Here is a 20,038-nt window from a genome sequence, read left to right as displayed (position 1 = left end):
GGGAGAACATTCCAGAAGGACAACCATCTCTGCAGCACTCCACCAATCAGGCCTTTATAGTAGACTGACCAGACGGAAGCCACTCCTCAGTAAAAGGCACATGACAGGCCGCTTGGAGTTTGCCAAAAGACACCTAAAGGACGCTCAGACCATGAGAAACATGATTCCCTGTTCTGATGAAACCAAGATTGAACTCTTTGGCCTGAATGCCAACTGTCACGTCAGGAGGAAACCTGGCACCATCCCTACGGTGAACCAAGACAGCACAGGAGTGCCTTTGTGACAAGTCTCAATGTCCTTGAGTGGCCTGAACTTTAACCCCATCGAACATCTCTGGAGAGACCTGAAAATAGCTGTGCAGCGACGCTCCCCATTCAACCTGACAGAACTTGAGAGGATCTGCAGAGAATACAGGTGTGCCAAGCTTGTAGCGTCATACCCAAGATTCGAGGCTGTAATTGTTGTCAAAGGTGCTTCAACAAAGTGCTGAGTAAAGGGTCTGAATACTTATGTAAATGTGATATTTAAGTATTTTTTATTTAGCTAAAATTGATTTAAAAAAACAAACTGTTTTTGCGTTGTCATTATAGGGTATTGTGTGTAGATTGAGGGGTGAAAAAACTATTTTATCAATTTTAGAATAAGGGTGTAACAATGTGTCAAGGGGTCTGAAAAGTTTCCAAATGCACTGAAGGGCACCTGGTCAAAAGTAGTGAGTAGTATTATTCAGAATAAGCCTCTGATTTACACAGTTGGAGGGGTCAGGGTGGAACACAGTTGAAGGGGTCAGAAGGCCAGTAGAACACCGTTGGAGGGGTCAGAGTGGAAGACAGTTGGAGGGGTCTGAGTGGAAGACAGTTGGAGGGGTCAGAGTGGAAGACAGTTGGAGGGGTCAGAGTGGAAGACAGTTGGAGGGGTCAGAGTGGAAGACAGTTGGAGGGGTCCGAGTGGAAGACAGTTGGAGGGGTCAGAGTGGAAGACAGTTGGAGGGGTCAGAGGGCCAGTAGAACACAGTTGGAGGGGTCAGAGTGGAACACAGCTGAAGGGGTCAGAGTGGAACACAGCTGAAGGGGTCAGAGTGGAACACTGCTGAAGGGGTCAGAGTGGAAGACAGTTGGAGAGGGCAAGTGGAACACTGCTGGAGGGGTCAGAGGGGAACACAGTTGGAGAGGGCAAGTGGAACACAGTTGGAGGGGTCAGAGTGGAACACAGTTGGAGGGGTCAGAGTGGAACACAGTTGGAGGGGTCAGAGTGGAACACAGCTGAAGGGGTCAGAGTGGAACACTGCAGAAGGGGTCAGAGTGGAAGACAGTTGGAGGGGTCAGAGTGGAAGACAGTTGGAGGGGTCAGAGTGGAAGACAGTTGGAGGGGTCAGAGTGGAAGACAGTTGGAGGGGTCAGAGTGGAAGACAGTTGGAGGGGTCAGAGTGGAAGACAGTTGGAGGGGTCAGAGGGCCAGTAGAACACAGTTGGAGGGGTCAGAGTGGAACACAGCTGAAGGGGTCAGAGTGGAACACTGCTGGAGGGGTCAGAGTGGAACACTGCTGAAGGGGTCAGAGTGGAACACTGCTGAAGGGGTCAGAGTGGAACACTGCTGGAGGGGTCAGAGTGGAACACTGCTGAAGGGGTCAGAGTGGAACACTGCTGAAGGGGTCAGAGTGGAACACTGCTGGAGGGGTCAGAGTGGAACACTGCTGAAGGGGTCAGAGTGGAACACTGCTGAAGGGGTCAGAGTGGAACACTGCTGAAGGGGTCAGAGTGGAACACTGCTGGAGGGGTCAGAGTGGAACACTGCTGAAGGGGTCAGAGTGGAACACTGCTGGAGGGGTCAGAGTGGAACACTGCTGAAGGGGTCAGAGTGGAACACTGCTGAAGGGGTCAGAGTGGAACACTGCTGAAGGGGTCAGAGTGGAACACTGCTGAAGTTAAACAAATGAATTGAATATATGTCTTTCTCTACAGTATTGGACTGAACTAACATCTGTCTTTCTCTACAGTATTGGACTGAACTAACATCTGTCTTTCTCTACAGTATTGGACTGAACTAACATCTGTCTTTCTCTACAGTATTGGACTGAACTAACATCTGTCTTTCTCTACAGTATTGGACTGAACTAACATCTGTCTTTCTCTACAGTATTGGACTGAACTAACATCTGTCTTTCTCTACAGTTTCTCTATAGTATTGGACTGAACTAACATCTGTCTTTCTCTACAGTATTGGACTGAACTAACATCTGTCTTTCTCTACAGTTTCTCTATAGTATTGGACTGAACTAACATCTGTCTTTCTCTACAGTATTGGACTGAACTAACATCTGTCTTTCTCTACAGTCTCTCTATAGTATTGGACTGAACTAACATATGTCTTTCTCTACAGTATTGGACTGAACTAACATATGTCTTTCTCTACAGTTTCTCTATAGTATTGGACTGAACTAACATATGTCTTTCTCTACAGTTTCTCTATAGTATTGGACTGAACTAACATATGTCTTTCTCTACAGTATTGAACTGAACTAACATCTGTCTTTCTCTACAGTTTCTCTATAGTATTGGACTGAACTAACATATGTCTTTCTCTACAGTATTGGACTGAACTAACATATGTCTTTCTCTACAGTTTCTCTATAGTATTGGACTGAACTAACATATGTCTTTCTCTACAGTATTGGACTGAACTAACATATGTCTTTCTCTACAGTTTCTCTATAGTATTGGACTGAACTAACATATGTCTTTCTCTACAGTATTGGACTGAACTAACATCTGTCTTTCTCTACAGTTTCTCTATAGTATTGGACTGAACTAACATATGTCTTTCTCTACAGTTTCTCTACAGTATTGAACTGAACTAACATCTGTCTTTCTCTACAGTTTCTCTATAGTATTGGACTGAACTAACATATGTCTTTCTCTACAGTATTGGACTGAACTAACATCTGTCTTTCTCTACAGTTTCTCTATAGTATTGGACTGAACTAACATATGTCTTTCTCTATAGTATTGGACTGAACTAACATATGTCTTTCTCTACAGTTTCTCTACAGTATTGAACTGAACTAACATATGTCTTTCTCTACAGTATTGGACTGAACTAACATATGTCTTTCTCTACAGTTTCTCTACAGTATTGAACTGAACTAACATATGTCTTTCTCTACAGTATTGAACTGAACTAACATCTGTCTTTCTCTACAGTTTCTCTACAGTATTGGACTGAACTAACATATGTCTTTCTCTACAGTATTGGACTGAACTAACATCTGTCTTTCTCTACAGTTTCTCTATAGTATTGGACTGAACTAACATATGTCTTTCTCTACAGTATTGGACTGAACTAACATATGTCTTTCTCTACAGTTTCTCTATAGTATTGGACTGAACTAACATATGTCTTTCTCTACAGTATTGAACTGAACTAACATCTGTCTTTCTCTACAGTTTCTCTATAGTATTGGACTGAACTAACATATGTCTTTCTCTACAGTATTGAACTGAACTAACATCTGTCTTTCTCTACAGTTTCTCTATAGTATTGGACTGAACTAACATATGTCTTTCTCTACAGTATTGAACTGAACTAACATCTGTCTTTCTCTACAGTTTCTCTATAGTATTGGACTGAACTAACATATGTCTTTCTCTACAGTATTGGACTGAACTAACATATGTCTTTCTCTACAGTTTCTCTATAGTATTGGACTGAACTAACATATGTCTTTCTCTATAGTATTGGACTGAACTAACATATGTCTTTCTCTACAGTATTGAACTGAACTAACATCTGTCTTTCTCTACAGTTTCTCTATAGTATTGGACTGAACTAACATATGTCTTTCTCTACAGTATTGAACTGAACTAACATCTGTCTTTCTCTACAGTTTCTCTATAGTATTGGACTGAACTAACATATGTCTTTCTCTACAGTATTGAACTGAACTAACATCTGTCTTTCTCTACAGTTTCTCTATAGTATTGGACTGAACTAACATATGTCTTTCTCTACAGTATTGAACTGAACTAACATCTGTCTTTCTCTACAGTTTCTCTATAGTATTGGACTGAACTAACATATGTCTTTCTCTACAGTATTGAACTGAACTAACATCTGTCTTTCTCTACAGTTTCTCTATAGTATTGGACTGAACTAACATATCTGTCTTTCTCTACAGTATTGGACTGAACTAACATATCTGTCTTTCTCTACAGTCTCTCTACAGTATTGGACTGAACTAACATATCTGTCTTTCTCTACAGTTTCTCTACAGTATTGAACTAATGTTTTGTCTGTCTCTCTCTCTCTCTCTCTGCCCAGTTTGAGATCCTACTCTGTGTACAGGACCATGACGACCCAGCCATTGATGTTTGTAAAAAGCTTTTAGGAAAATATCCCAACGTTGATGCTCGGTTATTTATAGGTAAGAAAGAGTCTGGTTGATGAATTCTTTGAACAACTGTTAATTAATATTCATATCTCATGTCCTGCTATTCTAAGATCTGTCTAATAACTGTGTTAATATGTGTAGTTGTAAGTAGGGAAACGTGTCAATGCTCAGTATGGTGGCCTGTCGGGACACAAAGAGACGGACTGAACAACAATACACAGTTGGCCAATTCCTTTTTGAGCGTGGCTGGATGGAAAATGTGTTTTTGCCATCTAAGATTGTTCTGGCAATTCTCACATATAAATGTAATCGGAGGAAGGACGTTTGGTACATTTTTGTCACGTATTTTATTTTTAAATAATTTTGAAAGTGGACATTTTTATGCCCCTTTTTTTTTAGACCTATACATGCCTATACATGCCTATACCTATACTGTAAGACCCTTTGACCTCTGAACCCTACATTACACTGACCACCAATACTGCTTGACCAATATTATGTGGACACCTGTTCATCAAACATCTCATTCCATAATCATGGGCATTAAATATGGAGTTGGTCCCCCCATTTGCTGCTATAACAGCCTCTACTCTTCTGGGAAGGCTTTCCACTAGATGTTGGAACATTGCTGCTATAACAGCCTCCACTCTTCTGGGAAAGCTTTCCACTAGATGTTGGAACATTGCTGCTATAACAGCCTCTACTCTTCTGGGAAGGCTTTCCACTAGATGTTGGAACATTGCTGCTATAACTGCCTCCACTCTTCTGGGAAGGCTTTCCACTAGATGTTGGAACATTGCTGCTATAACAGCCTCCACTCTTCTGGGAAGGCTTTCCACTAGATGTTGTAACATTGCTGCTATAACAGCCTCTACTCTTCTGGGAAGGCTTTCCACTAGATGATGGAACATTGCTGCTATAACAGCCTCTACTCTTCTGGGAATGCTTTCCACTAGATGTTGGAACATTGCTGTTATAACAGCCTCCACTCTTCTGGGAAGGCTTTCCACTAGATGTTGGAACATTGCTGTTATAACAGCCTCCACTCTTCTGGGAAGGCTTTCCACTAGATGTTGGAACATTGCTGCTATAACAGCCTCCACTCTTCTGGGAAGGCTTTCCACTAGATGATGGAACATTGCTGCTATAACAGCCTCCACTCTTCTGGGAAGGCTTTCCACTAGATGTTGGAACATTGCTGCTATAACAGCCTCCACTCTTCTGGGAAGGCTTTCCACTAGATGTTGGAACATTGCTGCTATAACAGCCTCCACTCTTCTGGGAAGGCTTTCCACTAGCTGATGGAACATTGCTGCTATAACAGCCTCCACTCTTCTGGGAAGGCTTTCCACTAGATGTTGGAACATTACTGCTATAACAGCCTCCACTCTTCTGGGAAGGCTTTCCACTAGACGATGGAACATTGCTGCTATAACAGCCTCCACTCTTCTGGGAAGGCTTTCCACTAGATGTTGGAACATTGCTGCAGGGACTTGCTTCCATTCAGCCACAAGAGCATTAGTGAGGTTGGTCACTGACGTTGGGCGATTAGGCCTGGCTCTCAGTCGGCGGTCCAATTCAACCCAAAGGTGTTCGATGGGGTTGAGGTCAGGGTTCTGTGCAGATCAGCCAAGTTCTTTCACACCAATCTGGACAAATCATTTCTGTATGGACATCGCTTTGTGCATGGGGGCATTGTCATGCTGAAACAGGAAAGGGCCTTCCCCAAACTGTTGCCACAAAGTTGGAAGCACAGAATTGTCTAGAATGTCATTGTATGCTGTAGCATTAAGATTTCCCTTCACTAGAACTAAGGGGCCCGAACCATGAAAAACAGCCCCAGACCATTATTCCTGCACCAAACTTTGCAGTTGGGACTATGAATTCGGGCAGGTAGTGTTCTCCTGACATTCGCCAAACCCAGATTCGTCTGTCGGACTGCCAGCATTATTTACCACTCCAGCCGACTCTTGGCATTGCTTATTGTGATCTTAGGCTTGTGTGCGGCTGCTCGGCCATGGAAACCCGTTCTGTGAGCTTGTGTGGCCTACCACTGCGTGGCTGAGCCGTTGTTGCTCCTAGACGTTTCCACTTCACAATAACAGCACTTACTAGTTGACTGAGGCAGCTCTAGCAAAGCAGGGATTTGACAAACTGACTTGTTGGCATCCTATGACGGTGCCACATTGAAAGTTACTGAGCTCTAAGGTAAGGTCATTCTACTGACAATGTTTGTCTATGGACATTGCATGGCGGTTTGATATACCTGTCAGCTACAGGTGTGGCTGAAATAGTGTCCATATATTGCTGTCATTATACTACTTATACTGTTCTGTAAAATATGGATTAATTAAAAATATTGTTATTAATATCTCAAAAGTACTCAATTTCATTTATCCTATTTTTTTTAGACATTGTTTGGAACAATATGCTCTACAAGTACATCACATTTCCAGAGTGGGCTCGCTGCTGATTTTGACGTTTATAATCAATTTCAGGAGCACCACCAACACAGTGAATGGGGAAAATGGATTCAAAAGGAAGGCTGTGATTCGTTAATGACCTATAATGTCATTTTCTATGTATAAAATGGGTCTTGTCATTAACAGCAGAGAGCCACTCAGGAAAGGTGTCGTGTTTTGATGATTATATTGTTCCAGACAATATGTTTTAAAAAATCAAAAAAGGGTACTTTGGAGAGAGTATTTCTCATTTTTAATAAATGAATGTGAAACATTGTATTTCAGAATCTAGACAATAAGGGACCTTATTTTACAGCACAATATAAAGAGTAAAATGACACCAAGATGCTGTCTGTATCATGTACGGATCGCAGATCGTGGGGTCTGACGGAATAATGACTAGACGTTGTCTGCATCATGTACGGATCGCAGATCGTGGGGTCTGACGGAATAATGACTAGACGTTGTCTGTATCATGTACGGATCGCAGATCGTGGGGTCTGACGGAATAATGACTAGACGTTGTCTGTATCATGTACGGATCACAGATCGTGGGGTCTGACAGAATAATGGCTAGACGTTGTCTGTATCATGTACATAGGTTCTGACTGGAAGGCATTTTGTAGGTTTTAAATCTGTCAAAAACGTCCACTTTCATCACCCCCCAAAAAATAAAGAAGTGATACAAATGTCAGACGTCCTTCCTCCTCATGAAGTGTATAGCAATTTCCTCCGCAGTCGCCAAAAGATACAATGAATACGTTCACATTTAGTTTTTTGGGGGGCAGAATGAACTACTGATTTCTTTTGATTGGACAATATTCTAACTTTATTGAGACAGATCATTTAAAAAAATAACATTTTTATTGAGTAAATGTATGTATTGGTTGTCTTCGAGATTAAAATGTAATGAATTGGGAAGATCCCAGGCTGTGTCATTCACCTGCCGTGACCCGCGAGTCCCATATAAGGCCACGCACAAAACGGGCTCCCTGCTGGATGAAAAGGCTGAAGTGAAGTGAAACCGTCTGTAAAGGAGGGTTGAAGAGAATCTCTTGGTTTTTACAACACAGTCTTGGTGATGCCGACGGTCCTAGTGCACGTCAAGTCACTGAACTAACGTTCTGTTGCAGGAGGAAAGAAGGTCGGCATCAACCCCAAGATTAATAACCTGATGCCGGGTTATGAAGGGGCCAAGTATGACCTCGTGTGGATCTGCGACAGCGGAATACGAGGTAGGAAACTCCACTTTGCCTGTGTCCCAAATGGCACCTTTTTTATTCCCTACGTTGTGCACTGCCCTGGTCAAGAGTAGTGCACTACGTAGGGATTGTGGTGCCTTTTGGGGACCGTTTCCTTACTCTGATTTTGAATCGTAACAGAATGAATCAGCTGCGCTGTTACAAATCAGCCGGCGGTCTCTGTTTTCGTTCTTATCACTGACTCACAGCCGTTAGATAATAGAGAGACTATCTGATGTATTCTAGTTTTGAACCTTGAACAAATAAACTGAACCTAGATAAACCAGACGTTATGTTTGTATGTTAAGCAATCAACGTTTATTTTATTCACCTATATTCAAGTACTGTAGTTGGATGAAAACGATACGTTAGATCCCATTGCCTGATCTGTAAACTGCTGATTTTTAATTAAAATAAAATGAACAATGGGCTTTCTATATACATTGATAGAATGATTTTGTTCCTGTTCCTCCCCAGTGAAACCGGACACTCTGACCGATATGGCCAATCAGATGACTGAGAAGGTGGGGTTGGTTCATGGCCTTCCCTACGTGGCCGACAGACAGGGCTTCGCGGCTACACTGGAGCAGGTGGGCATCCTTACAGACGGAGGCTCTCAGTTCATCTTCCCTCCATCCCTAGTGACTACCCCACTCCCTCTCTAATACAACACAGTACCAGCAGCCGGTAGACTGGGGAGACTGGGGCCTGGGGAGCTGGGTGCCTGGGGAGCTGGTGGCCAGGGGGGCCTGGGGAGCGGGGGGCCTGGGGAGCAGGTGGGCATCCTTACAGACGGAGGCTCTCAGTTCATCTTCCCTCCATCCCTTGTGACTACCCCACTCCCTCTCTAATACAACACAGTACCAGCAGCCGGTAGACTGGGGAGACTGGGGCCTGGGGAGCTGGGAGCCTGGGGAGCTGGTGGCCAGGGGGGCCTGGGGAGCGGGGGGCCTGGGGAGCTGGTGGGCATCCTTACAGACGGAGGCTCTCAGTTCATCTTCCCTCCATCCCTTGCATCCTCTGTCCTTAACTCTATCTCAAAAGTCAGAGGAAAGAGGACGCAAGGAATAATTTTAAAAAAAAATCTAAATTGAGAAAGAGACGGGGGGGGGGGGGGCTGGGGGACCTGGGGAGCGGGTGGCCAGGGGGGCCTGAGGAGCGGGTGGCCAGGGGGGCCTGGGGAGCCGGTAGACTGGGGAGACTGGGGCCTGGGGAGCTGGGAGCCTGGGGAGCTGGTGGCCAGGGGGGCCTGGGGAGCTGGTGGCCAGGGGGGCCTGGGGAGACTGGGGCCTGGGGGGCCTGGGGAGCCTGGGGAGCCGGTAGACAGTAGCATTCTTCCAGACAGAGACAGACCACTAGTCTGGTGCTCTACTAGATCTATGTGACTTAACCCTCAGAGTCCGGAAGCCGTGTTCACACTACAGGCCTTAATGCTCAAGTTCACTTTTCAAATCCGTTCTGGAATATTGACTCTCCAAACAGCAAGTTACCAAATCAGAGGTGTGTGTGTGTGTGTGTGTGTGATTTGCATTCACACTTCTTTACTTATTCTACATTTTGTTGTTAGGTTGTGGGACTAAAATGGATTTAATTTTTTTTTTTGTAAACGATCTACACAAAATGTCTAAGTGGAAGATAAATTTGAACATTTATTTTTAAATTAATGGAAAATAAAACACTATCTTGATTAGATAAGAATTCAACCCCTGAGTCAATACATTAGCGATAACAGCTGTGAGTCTTTCATATTACCTCGAATAACCTGTGCCTCCCCCTGTATATAGCCTCCACATTGACTCTGTACCGGTACCCCCTGTATATAGCCTCCACATTGACTCTGTACCGGTACCCCCTGTATATAGCCTCCACATTGACTCTGTACCGTAACACCCTGTATATAGCCTCCACATTGACTCTGTACCGGTACCCCCTGTATATAGCCTCCACATTGACTCTGTACCGTAACACCCTGTATATAGCCTCAACATTGACTCTGTACCGGTACCCCCTGTATATAGCCTCCACATTGACTCTGTACCGTAACACCCTGTATATAGCCTCCACATTGACTCTGTACCGGTACCCCCTGTATATAGCCTCCACATTGACTCTGTACTGGTACCCCCTGTATATAGCCTCCACATTGACTCTGTATCGTAACACCCTGTATATAGCCTCCACATTGACTCTGTACCGTAACACCCTGTATATAGCCTCCACATTGACTCTGTACCGTAACACCCTGTATATAGCCTCCACATTGACTCTGTACTGGTACCCCCTGTATATAGCCTCCACATTGACTCTGTACCGGTACCCCCTGTATATAGCCTCCACATTGACTCTGTACCGGTACCCCCTGTATATAGCCTCCACATTGACTCTGTACCGGTACCCCCTGTATATAGCCTCCACATGGACTCTGTATCGTAACACCCTGTATATAGCCTCCACATTGACTCTGTACCGTAACACCCTGTATATAGCCTCCACATTGACTCTGAACCGTAACACCCTGTATATAGCCTCAACATTGACTCTGTACCGGTACCCCCTGTATATAGCCTCCACATTGACTCTGTACCGGTACCCCCTGTATATAGCCTCCACATTGACTCTGTACTGGTACCCCCTGTATATAGCCTCCACATTGACTCTGTATCGTAACACCCTGTATATAGCCTCCACATTGACTCTGTACCGTAACACCCTGTATATAGCCTCCACATTGACTCTGTACTGGTACCCCCTGTATATAGCCTCCACATTGACTCTGTACCGTAACACCCTGTATATAGCCTCAACATTGACTCTGTACCGGTACCCCCTGTATATAGCCTCCACATTGACTCTGTACCGGTACCCCCTGTATATAGCCTCCACATTGACTCTGTACTGGTACCCCCTGTATATAGCCTCCACATTGACTCTGTATCGTAACACCCTGTATATAGCCTCCACATTGACTCTGTACCGTAACACCCTGTATATAGCCTCCACATTGACTCTGTACTGGTACCCCCTGTATATAGCCTCCACATTGACTCTGTACCGGTACCCCCTGTATATAGCCTCCACATTGACTCTGTACCGGTACCCCCTGTATATAGCCTCCACATTGACTCTGTACCGTAATACCCTGTATATAGCCTCCACATTGACTCTGTACCGGTACCCCCTGTATATAGCCTCCACATTGACTCTGTACCGGTACCCCCCTGTATATAGCCTCCACATGGACTCTGTACCGGTACCCCCTGTATATAGCCTCCACATTGACTCTGTACCGGTACCCCCTGTATATAGCCTCCACATTGACTCTGTACCGTAATACCCTGTATATAGCCTCCACATTGACTCTGTACCGGTACCCCCTGTATATAGCCTCCACATTGACTCTGTACCGGTACCCCCCTGTATATAGCCTCCACATGGACTCTGTACCGGTACCCCCTGTATATAGCCTCCACATTGACTCTGTACCGGTGCCCCCTGTATATAGCCTCCACATTGACTCTGTACCAGTACCCCCTGTATATAGCCTCCACATTGACTCTGTACCGGTACCCCCTGTATATAGCCTCCACATTGACTCTGTACCGGTGCCCCCTGTATATAGCCTCCACATTGACTCTGTACCGGTACCCCCTGTATATAGCCTCCACATTGACTCTGTACCGGTGCCCCCTGTATATAGCCTCCACATTGACTCTGTACCGGTGCCCCCTGTATATAGCCTCCACATTGACTCTGTACCGGTACCCCCTGTATATAGCCTCCACATTGACTCTGTACCGGTACCCCCTGTATATAGCCTCCACATTGACTCTGTACCGGTACCCCCTGTATATAGCCTCCACATTGACTCTGTACCGGTACCCCCTGTATATAGCCTCCACATTGACTCTGTACCGTAATACCCTGTATATAGCCTCCACATTGACTCTGTACCGTAATACCCTGTATATAGCCTCCACATTGACTCTGTACCGTAACACCCTGTATATAGTCTCCACATTGACTCTGTACCGTAACACCCTGTATATAGTCTCCACATTGACTCTGTACCAGTACCCCCCTGTATATAGCCTCCACATTGACTCTGTACCGTAACACCCTGTATATAGCCTCCACATTGACTCTGTACCGTAATACCCTGTATATAGCCTCCACATTGACTCTGTACCGTAACACCCTGTATATAGTCTCCACATTGACTCTGTACCAGTACCCCCCTGTATATAGCCTCCACATTGACTCTGTACCGTAACACCCTGTATATAGTCTCCACATTGACTCTGTACCGTAACACCCTGTACATAGCCTCCACATGGACTCTGTACCGTAACACCCTGTATATAGCCTCCACATTGACTCTGTACCGTAACACCCTGTATATAGCCTCCACATTGACTCTGTACAGTAACACCCTGTATATAGCCTCCACATTGACTCTGTACCGTAATACCCTGTATATAGCCTCCACATTGACTCTGTACCGTAATACCCTGTATATAGCCTCCACATTGACTCTGTACCGGTACCCCCCTGTATATAGCCTCCACATTGACTCTGTACCGGTACCCCCTGTATATAGCCTCCACACTGACTCTGTACAGTAACACCCTGTATATAGCCTCCACATTGACTCTGTACAGTAACACCCTGTATATAGCCTCCACATTGACTCTGTACCGTAACACCCTGTATATAGCCTCCACATTGACTCTGTACCGTAACACCCTGTATATAGCCTCCACATTGACTCTGTACCGTAACACCCTGTATATAGCCTCCACATTGACTCTGTACCGTAATACCCTGTATATAGCCTCCACATTGACTCTGTACCGGTACCCCCCTGTATATAGCCTCCACATTGACTCTGTACCGGTACCCCCTGTATATAGCCTCCACATTGACTCTGTACCGGTACCCCCTGTATATAGCCTCCACATTGACTCTGTACCGTAACACCCTGTATACAGCCTCCACATTGACTCTGTACCGTAATACCCTGTATATAGCCTCCACATTGACTCTGTACCGTAACACCCTGTATATAGCCTCCACATTGACTCTGTACCGTAATACCCTGTATATAGCCTCCACATTGACTCTGTACCGTAACACCCTGTATATAGCCTCCACATTGACTCTGTACCGTAACACCCTGTATATAGTCTCCACATTGACTCTGTACCGGTACCCCCTGTATATAGCCTCCACATTGACTCTGTACCGTAATACCCTGTATATAGCCTCCACATTGACTCTGTACTGGTACCCCCTGTATATAACCTCCACATTGACTCTGTACCGGTACCCCCTGTATATAGCCTCCACATTGACTCTGTACCGGTACCCCCTGTATATAGCCTCCACATTGACTCTGTACCGTAACACCCTGTATATAGCCTCCGCATTGACTGACTAGGTGACTGACCCTTTCCATGTTATGTTGCTTCTGGATTGATTGTGACATGTCCTAAGACTGCTATCATGAAGACACAGAAGTAGTAATTACTACCCATGTAATATACTATAACGTGCAAAAATCAACACTAATCTCTTTTATTTTATATGAATTATGATCACTTGTCTGAGAAGGTACTAAAAATATTTAAAAATGGTGTTTAACTGATAGTCGCCTTTGTTGTTGTTGTTGAAATTAGCCAAGAGTGGAAACGTACAACTGTCAATAACAAAACCTCTGTGTGTGTTTCCTCTGACAGATTCCTATGCCTTTTAGAATTGTGCAAACCTCACTCATCTAAGATGTCTGTTTTCCAACAACAACAAAAACATGTTTTTATTCGCCGTCTGTTTGTCTGACTGATGAAGAACCCTAAACTTAAACAGTATTTTGTTTTGGTGCGTTAAAAATTAAGGGTGAGGGCCTCCCGGGTGGCGCAGTGGTTAAGGGCGCTGTACTGCAGCGCCAGCTGTGCCACCAGAGACTCTGGGTTTGCGCCCAGGCTCTGTCGTAACCGGCCGCAACCGGGAGGTCCGTGGGGCGACGCACATTCGGCCTAGCGTCGTCCTGGTTAGGGAGGGTTTGGCCGGTAGGGAAATCCTTGTCTCATCGCGCACCAGCGACTCCTGTGGCGATCCGAGCGCAGTGCGCGCTAACCAAGATTGCCAGGTGCACGGTGTTTCCTCCGACACATTGGTGCGGCTGGCTTCCGAGTTGGATGCGCGCTGTGTTAAGAAGCAGTGCGGCTTGGTTGGGTTGTGTATCGGAGGACGCATGACTTTCAACCTTCGTCTCTCCCGAGCCCGTACGGAAGTTGTAGCGATGAGACAAGATAGTAGCTACTAAAAAACAAATGGATACCACGAAATTGGGGAGAAAAAGGGGTAAAATTTAAAATAAAATAAATATATATATATATATATATATATATATATATATATATATAAAAATGAAAAGAAATTGAGGGTGGTTCGTACACACACAAAATAGACAGAAGTTCAGAAATTCCAATATTTAATGTTTTTTTCTCCCTAACCTTTTCCGTCACGGGTACTTGGTTCTAGGGGTCGAAGGATAGAGACTGTTACCTGTCCTACTAATCTACCTCCGTCTTTCTAACAGGTCTACTTTGGCACGTCCCACCCACGCTCCTACATCTCAGCCAACGTGATGGGTATTAAGTGTGTGACAGGGATGTCGTGTTTGATGAGGAAAGATATCCTGGACCAGGCTGGAGGGCTCATAACCTTCGCTCAGTACATCGCCGAGGACTACTTTATGGCGAAGGCCATCGCTGACAGGTACAGACATTACTTTATCATACATGTTACAGCTAACCTGAGGTTATCTGACCCTAACCCTGACCCTAACCCTGACCCTGACCCTAACCCTGACCCTTCATCATACATGTTACAGCTAACCTAAGGTTATCTGACCCTAACCCTGACCCTTAACCCTGACCCTAACCCTAACCTTAACCTTAACCCTTACCTTATACATGTTGCACCTTACCCTGACCGTACCCTAACCCTGACCCTTCACACAATACAGCCTAGTTTATCATATCATGTATGTTGACACTTTTTTTTAAATTGTGTTTGTCTATTGTACCCTATACAGTACCAGTCTAAAGTTTGGACACACCTACTCATTCAAGGGTTTTTCTTTATTTTTACTATCTTCTACATATGTGTTATTTCATAGTTTTGTAGAATAATAGTGAAGACATCATGGTAGGAAATAGTCAAAATAAAGAAAAACCCTTGAGAGGGTACTTTCAACTGGTACTGTGTGAATGTGTGTTATATATATATATTAATTATTATTATTTATATATATATTATTTATATGTATCTTTAATATCATACAGTGGACTCCTAAGTCTAAGCATGCAATGCCCTGATGCATTTAGTGCTCTGATCTCCGACGGCTGAACCGTGAGACAATTATTGTTTTAGGAAAGTTTCAAATGAAGTTGGCTATAAAGTTTTGCATATTTTACACATCGAAACACAAGGAAGAGTGTTTTTGTTCTTTAAGGACACAAATGTCTCTCAACATCCCTTGTTTATTGATGGTGTTGGTCAGTCCTCAAAATGTAAAAAATAATAATAAAGTTTTTCAAAAATGTAAAATAATTATATAAATAATGTATTTAGCCTTTTATTTTACTAAGCAAGTCCGTTAAGAACAAATTATTATTTACAATGACGGCCGACACCGGCCAAACCATCAGGACGCTGGGCCAATTGTGCGCCGCCCTATGGGACTCCCAAACGTGGCTTGTTGTGATACAGCCTGGAATCGAACCAGGGTCTGTAGTGACGCATCTAGCGCTGAGGTGCAGTGCCTTAGACCGCTGTGATACATCCTGGAATCAAATCAAATCAAATGTATTTATATAGCCCTTCGTACATCAGCTGATATCTCAAAGTGCTGTACAGAAACCCAGCCTAAAACCCCAAACAGCAAGCAATGCAGGTGTAGAACCAGGGTCTGTAGTGACGCCTCTAGCGCTGAGGTGCAGTGCCTTAGACCTGCGCCACTCGGGAGCCCTGAACCCGGTTCCCATCTTTGCCTTTTAACCCCTGACACTTTGACCTGTTTTATTGTTCGTCCACTAAACATCGATGATTTGATACGGTTGTGTTTTGGTGTTATTGAAAACTTTCATTGGATTGCCGGCCATTGGCCAGGTCTTAACTCCAGCTCTTAAAGGGGAAGTTCACTATTTTACAACTTGACGTTAGATATATTTCCTCAACCTGAAAGGAGTCTATGGGCAAGGAGGCTCTGTAATATGTGGCTTGGTTTTCATTAAGCAGCCATCTACAAAGGTCTGCCAACTTTGGCCACCGCTAGCTAAAAATCAACGTGAGTGATTTGTGGCTGAACTTCCCTTTTTAACTGAAGGGGCTAACTGTTTCCTTTGTCCCTCCCTCTTTATCTCACAGGGGATGGAAATTCTCCATGGCAACGCAGGTAGCCATGCAGAACTCCGGGTCCTATTCAGTTGCTCAGTTCCAGTCCCGCATGATCAGGTAAACAAACTATCAGGGCTTAGACTTTCACACTCAGCCACTGTTATAGAGCAGATTCCCGGAGGACCACGGGACCGGCTTCTTTCTCTCCTCCCTTTTGTACTTGATTGATCAATTAAGGTCACAGTAGACACAACTCTCCGGGAATTGAGTTTGACACACCCGTTGTCCTAGATTATTTGAACATGTGGCATTTTATTTCTAAAAGCTAATTTAGCTGTTTCAGTCTCCTAATAGTCCACCGACTAGCCTGCCACGTTGGGATTCAGATTGCTTCAGATCTACTGACTCTGATCAGTGTAATCTCTTTTTTTTTTAAAGAGATCAAATATATTTTTCACTTGTGTATAGTGTGATAAGACATACTGTGATATAGGCTAAAGTTACGTAGATGTGTCTATAGATTAGTCTAAGGGGTGTCTCATCCATAGAAACATAATGTTTTTTTACCACCTGCTTTACTGCTATGGGGACACTCAAAATGGCCGCCAGTCCACTACTTCCTGCTTTACTGCTATGGGGACACTCAAAATGGCCGCCAGTCCACTACTTCCTGCTTTACTGCTATGTGGACACTCAAAATGGCCGCCAGTCCACTACTTCCTGCTTTACTGCTATGTGGACACTCAAAATGGCCGCCAGTCCACTACTTCCTGCTTTACTGCTATGTGGACACTCAAAATGGCCGCCAGTCCACTACTTCCTGCTTTACTGCTATGTGGACACTCAAAATGGCCGCCAGTCCACTACTTCCTGCTTTACTGCTATGTGGACACTCAAAATGGCCGCCAGTCCACTACTTCCTGTTTTTCTGCTATGTGGACACTCAAAATGGCCGCCAGTCCACTACTTCCTGCTTTACTGCTATGTGGACACTCAAAATGGCCGCCAGTCCACTACTTCCTGCTTTACTGCTATGTGGACACTCAAAATGGCCGCCAGTCCACTACTTCCTGCTTTACTGCTATGTGGACACTCAAAATGGCCGCCAGTCCACTACTTCCTGCTTTACTGCTATGTGGACACTCAAAATGGCCGCCAGTCCACTACTTCCTGCTTTACTGCTATGTGGACACTCAAAATGGCCGCCAGTCCACTACTTCCTGCTTTACTGCTATGTGGACACTCAAAATGGCCGCCAGTCCACTACTTCCTGCTTTACTGCTATGTGGACACTCAAAATGGCCGCCAGTCCACTACTTCCTGCTTTACTGCTATGTGGACACTCAAAATGGCCGCCAGTCCACCCATTATGACGTAATTGACCTGAATGGGGACATCCGTTGATTTGTAATTCTGTGGTCTGTTCCTCCCCTCTCAGATGGGCCAAGCTTCGTATCAACATGCTCCCCGCCACCATCTGTGAGCCCATCTCGGAGTGTTTCGTAGCCAGCCTGATCATTGGCTGGGCAGCGCATCACGTGTTCCACTGGGATATTATGGTCTTCTTCATGTGCCACTGTCTGGCGTGGTTCATCTCTGATTACATCCAGCTCCGAGGAGTTCAGGTACACACACACACACACACACACACACTGTCTGGTGTGGATCATCTCTGACTACATCCAAGTTACCAGGTTGTCTGCTATTAATGTCTGGTGTGGATCATCTCTGACTACATCCAAGTTACCAGGTTGTCTGCTATTAATGTCTGGTGTGGATCATCTCTGACTACATCCAAGTTACCAGGTTGTCTGCTATTAATGTCTGGGACATAAAAACTGATAACCACCGCTCGTTACTCTTAACTGAGAGACAGAAAAGAAAAGACAGAAAATAAATTGTGTGGAAGCAACCAACGGAGTATGTTTTTCCTTCTCTCCCTACAGGGTGGTGCGCCGGCCTTCTCCAAACTGGACTACGCTGTAGCCTGGTTCATCAGAGAGTCCATGACCATCCAGATCTTCCTGTCGGCCCTGTGGGACCCCACCATCAGCTGGAGAACGGGGCGCTACAGGTTACGATGTGGGGGTACGGCCGAGGAGATCCTGGATGTATAGCTACCAGCTTAAGTCCGCCTACAGGGACACATAACCCGAGTCCTATTACCCCCAGGGGCCAGAGACAATACCAGACACAGACTGATCAGCATCCCTATATAGTCAACTACTTTTGACCAGGGCCCACACTTGCCCATATGTTTCTGCTCTGGTTTAAGGTAGTGCACTATATAGGGAATAGGGTTCCATAGGGCTCTGGTTTAAGGTAGTGCACTATATAGGGAATAGGGTGCCGTTTGGTATACGGCCAGAGAGAGATGGCAACATTCAGTGGAAGAAAATAAACAACCAGCTATGGGCATGACTGATAGAAGGAAACTACCCGCTGTGGGCGTGGCTGATAGAAGGTAACACCCCTTATGGGCATGACTGATAGAAGGAAACTACCCGCTGTGGGCGTGGCTGATAGAAGGAAACTACCCGCTGTGGGCGTGACTGATAGAAGGAAACACCCCTTATGGGCATGACTGATAGAAGGAAACTACCCGCTGTGGGCGTGGCTGATAGAAGGTAACACCCCTTATGGGCGTGACTGATAGAAGGAAACTACCCGCTGTGGGCGTGGCTGATAGAAGGAAACTACCCGCTGTGGGCGTGGCTGATAGAAGGAAACACCCCTTATGGGCATGACTGATAGAAGGAAACTACCCGCTGTGGGCGTGGCTGATAGAAGGTAACACCCCTTATGGGCGTGACTGATAGAAGGAAACTACCCGCTGTGGGCGTGGCTGATAGAAGGTAACACCCCTTATGGGCGTGACTGATAGAAGGAAACTACCCGCTGTGGGCGTGACTGATAGAAGGTAACACCCCTTATGGGCGTGACTGATAGAAGGAAACTACCCGCTGTGGGCGTGACTGATAGAAGGTAACACCCCTTATGGGCGTGACTGATAGAAGGTAACACCCCTTATGGGCGTGACTGATAGAAGGAAACTACCCGCTGTGGGCGTGACTGATAGAAGGAAACTACCCGCTGTGGGCGTGACTGATAGAAGGAAACACCCCTTGTGGGCGTGGCTGATAGAAGGAAACTACCCGCTGTGGGCGTGACTGATAGAAGGAAACACCCCTTATGGGCGTGGCGGCAAGAAGGAAACACCCCTTATGGGGGTGACGGGTAGAAGGAAACACCCCTTATGGGCATGACTGATAGAAGGAAACACCCCTTATGGGCGTGGCGGCAAGAAGGAAACACCCCTTATGGGCGTGGCGGCGAGAAGGAAACACCCCTTATGGGCGTGGCGGGTAGAAAACGTCATATGGAATTCATAGTGTTTGATGGTTTTTAACCTGTGTGTTGAAATATATCATTTATTACTAATGCTTTTTCTGTCTACCATCCAAACTGTTGAAAACCGAGATCCTCCTGTCGTGAAGTGAGCCCTACGTCCCAAATTACACCCTATTCCTCATTTAGTCTTAATTCTA

General features: G+C 45.2%; 1 protein-coding gene across 5 annotated transcripts in view; it reads left to right on the top strand.

Annotated features, from left to right (window-relative positions):
* ugcg (UDP-glucose ceramide glucosyltransferase) overlaps positions 1-19,794 on the top strand; it is a 36,781-nt gene extending 16,987 nt beyond the window's left edge. Inside the window, exons 3-10 of one of the 5 annotated variants that reach the window (XR_016484854.1) lie at positions 4,318-4,420; positions 7,983-8,084; positions 8,568-8,680; positions 14,689-14,867; positions 16,521-16,607; positions 17,929-18,115; positions 18,437-18,765; positions 18,813-19,794. Coding sequence is in view for 1 of the 5 variants with exons in the window: in XM_036936749.2 (XP_036792644.1) it covers positions 4,318-4,420; positions 7,983-8,084; positions 8,568-8,680; positions 14,689-14,867; positions 16,521-16,607; positions 17,929-18,115; positions 18,437-18,607 (942 nt within the window). In the remaining 4 variants the exon portion in view is untranslated. Of the gene's footprint in view, positions 1-4,317; positions 4,421-7,982; positions 8,085-8,567; positions 8,681-14,688; positions 14,868-16,520; positions 16,608-17,928; positions 18,116-18,436 lie in introns of all 5 variants that reach the window. The other 4 variants (XR_016484853.1, XR_016484852.1, XR_016484851.1 and 1 more) reach the window with 4 other exon arrangements.
* The last annotated feature ends 244 nt before the right edge of the window (positions 19,795-20,038 follow it).

This window comes from Oncorhynchus mykiss, chromosome 12 (assembly GCF_057628025.1).
Source record: "Oncorhynchus mykiss isolate SJ-2025 chromosome 12, ASM5762802v1, whole genome shotgun sequence".
Classification (NCBI taxonomy): domain Eukaryota; kingdom Metazoa; phylum Chordata; class Actinopteri; order Salmoniformes; family Salmonidae; genus Oncorhynchus; species Oncorhynchus mykiss.
The sequence above is the reverse complement of the archived record's forward strand: the minus strand, read 5'-3'. Positions and strand labels throughout refer to the sequence as shown.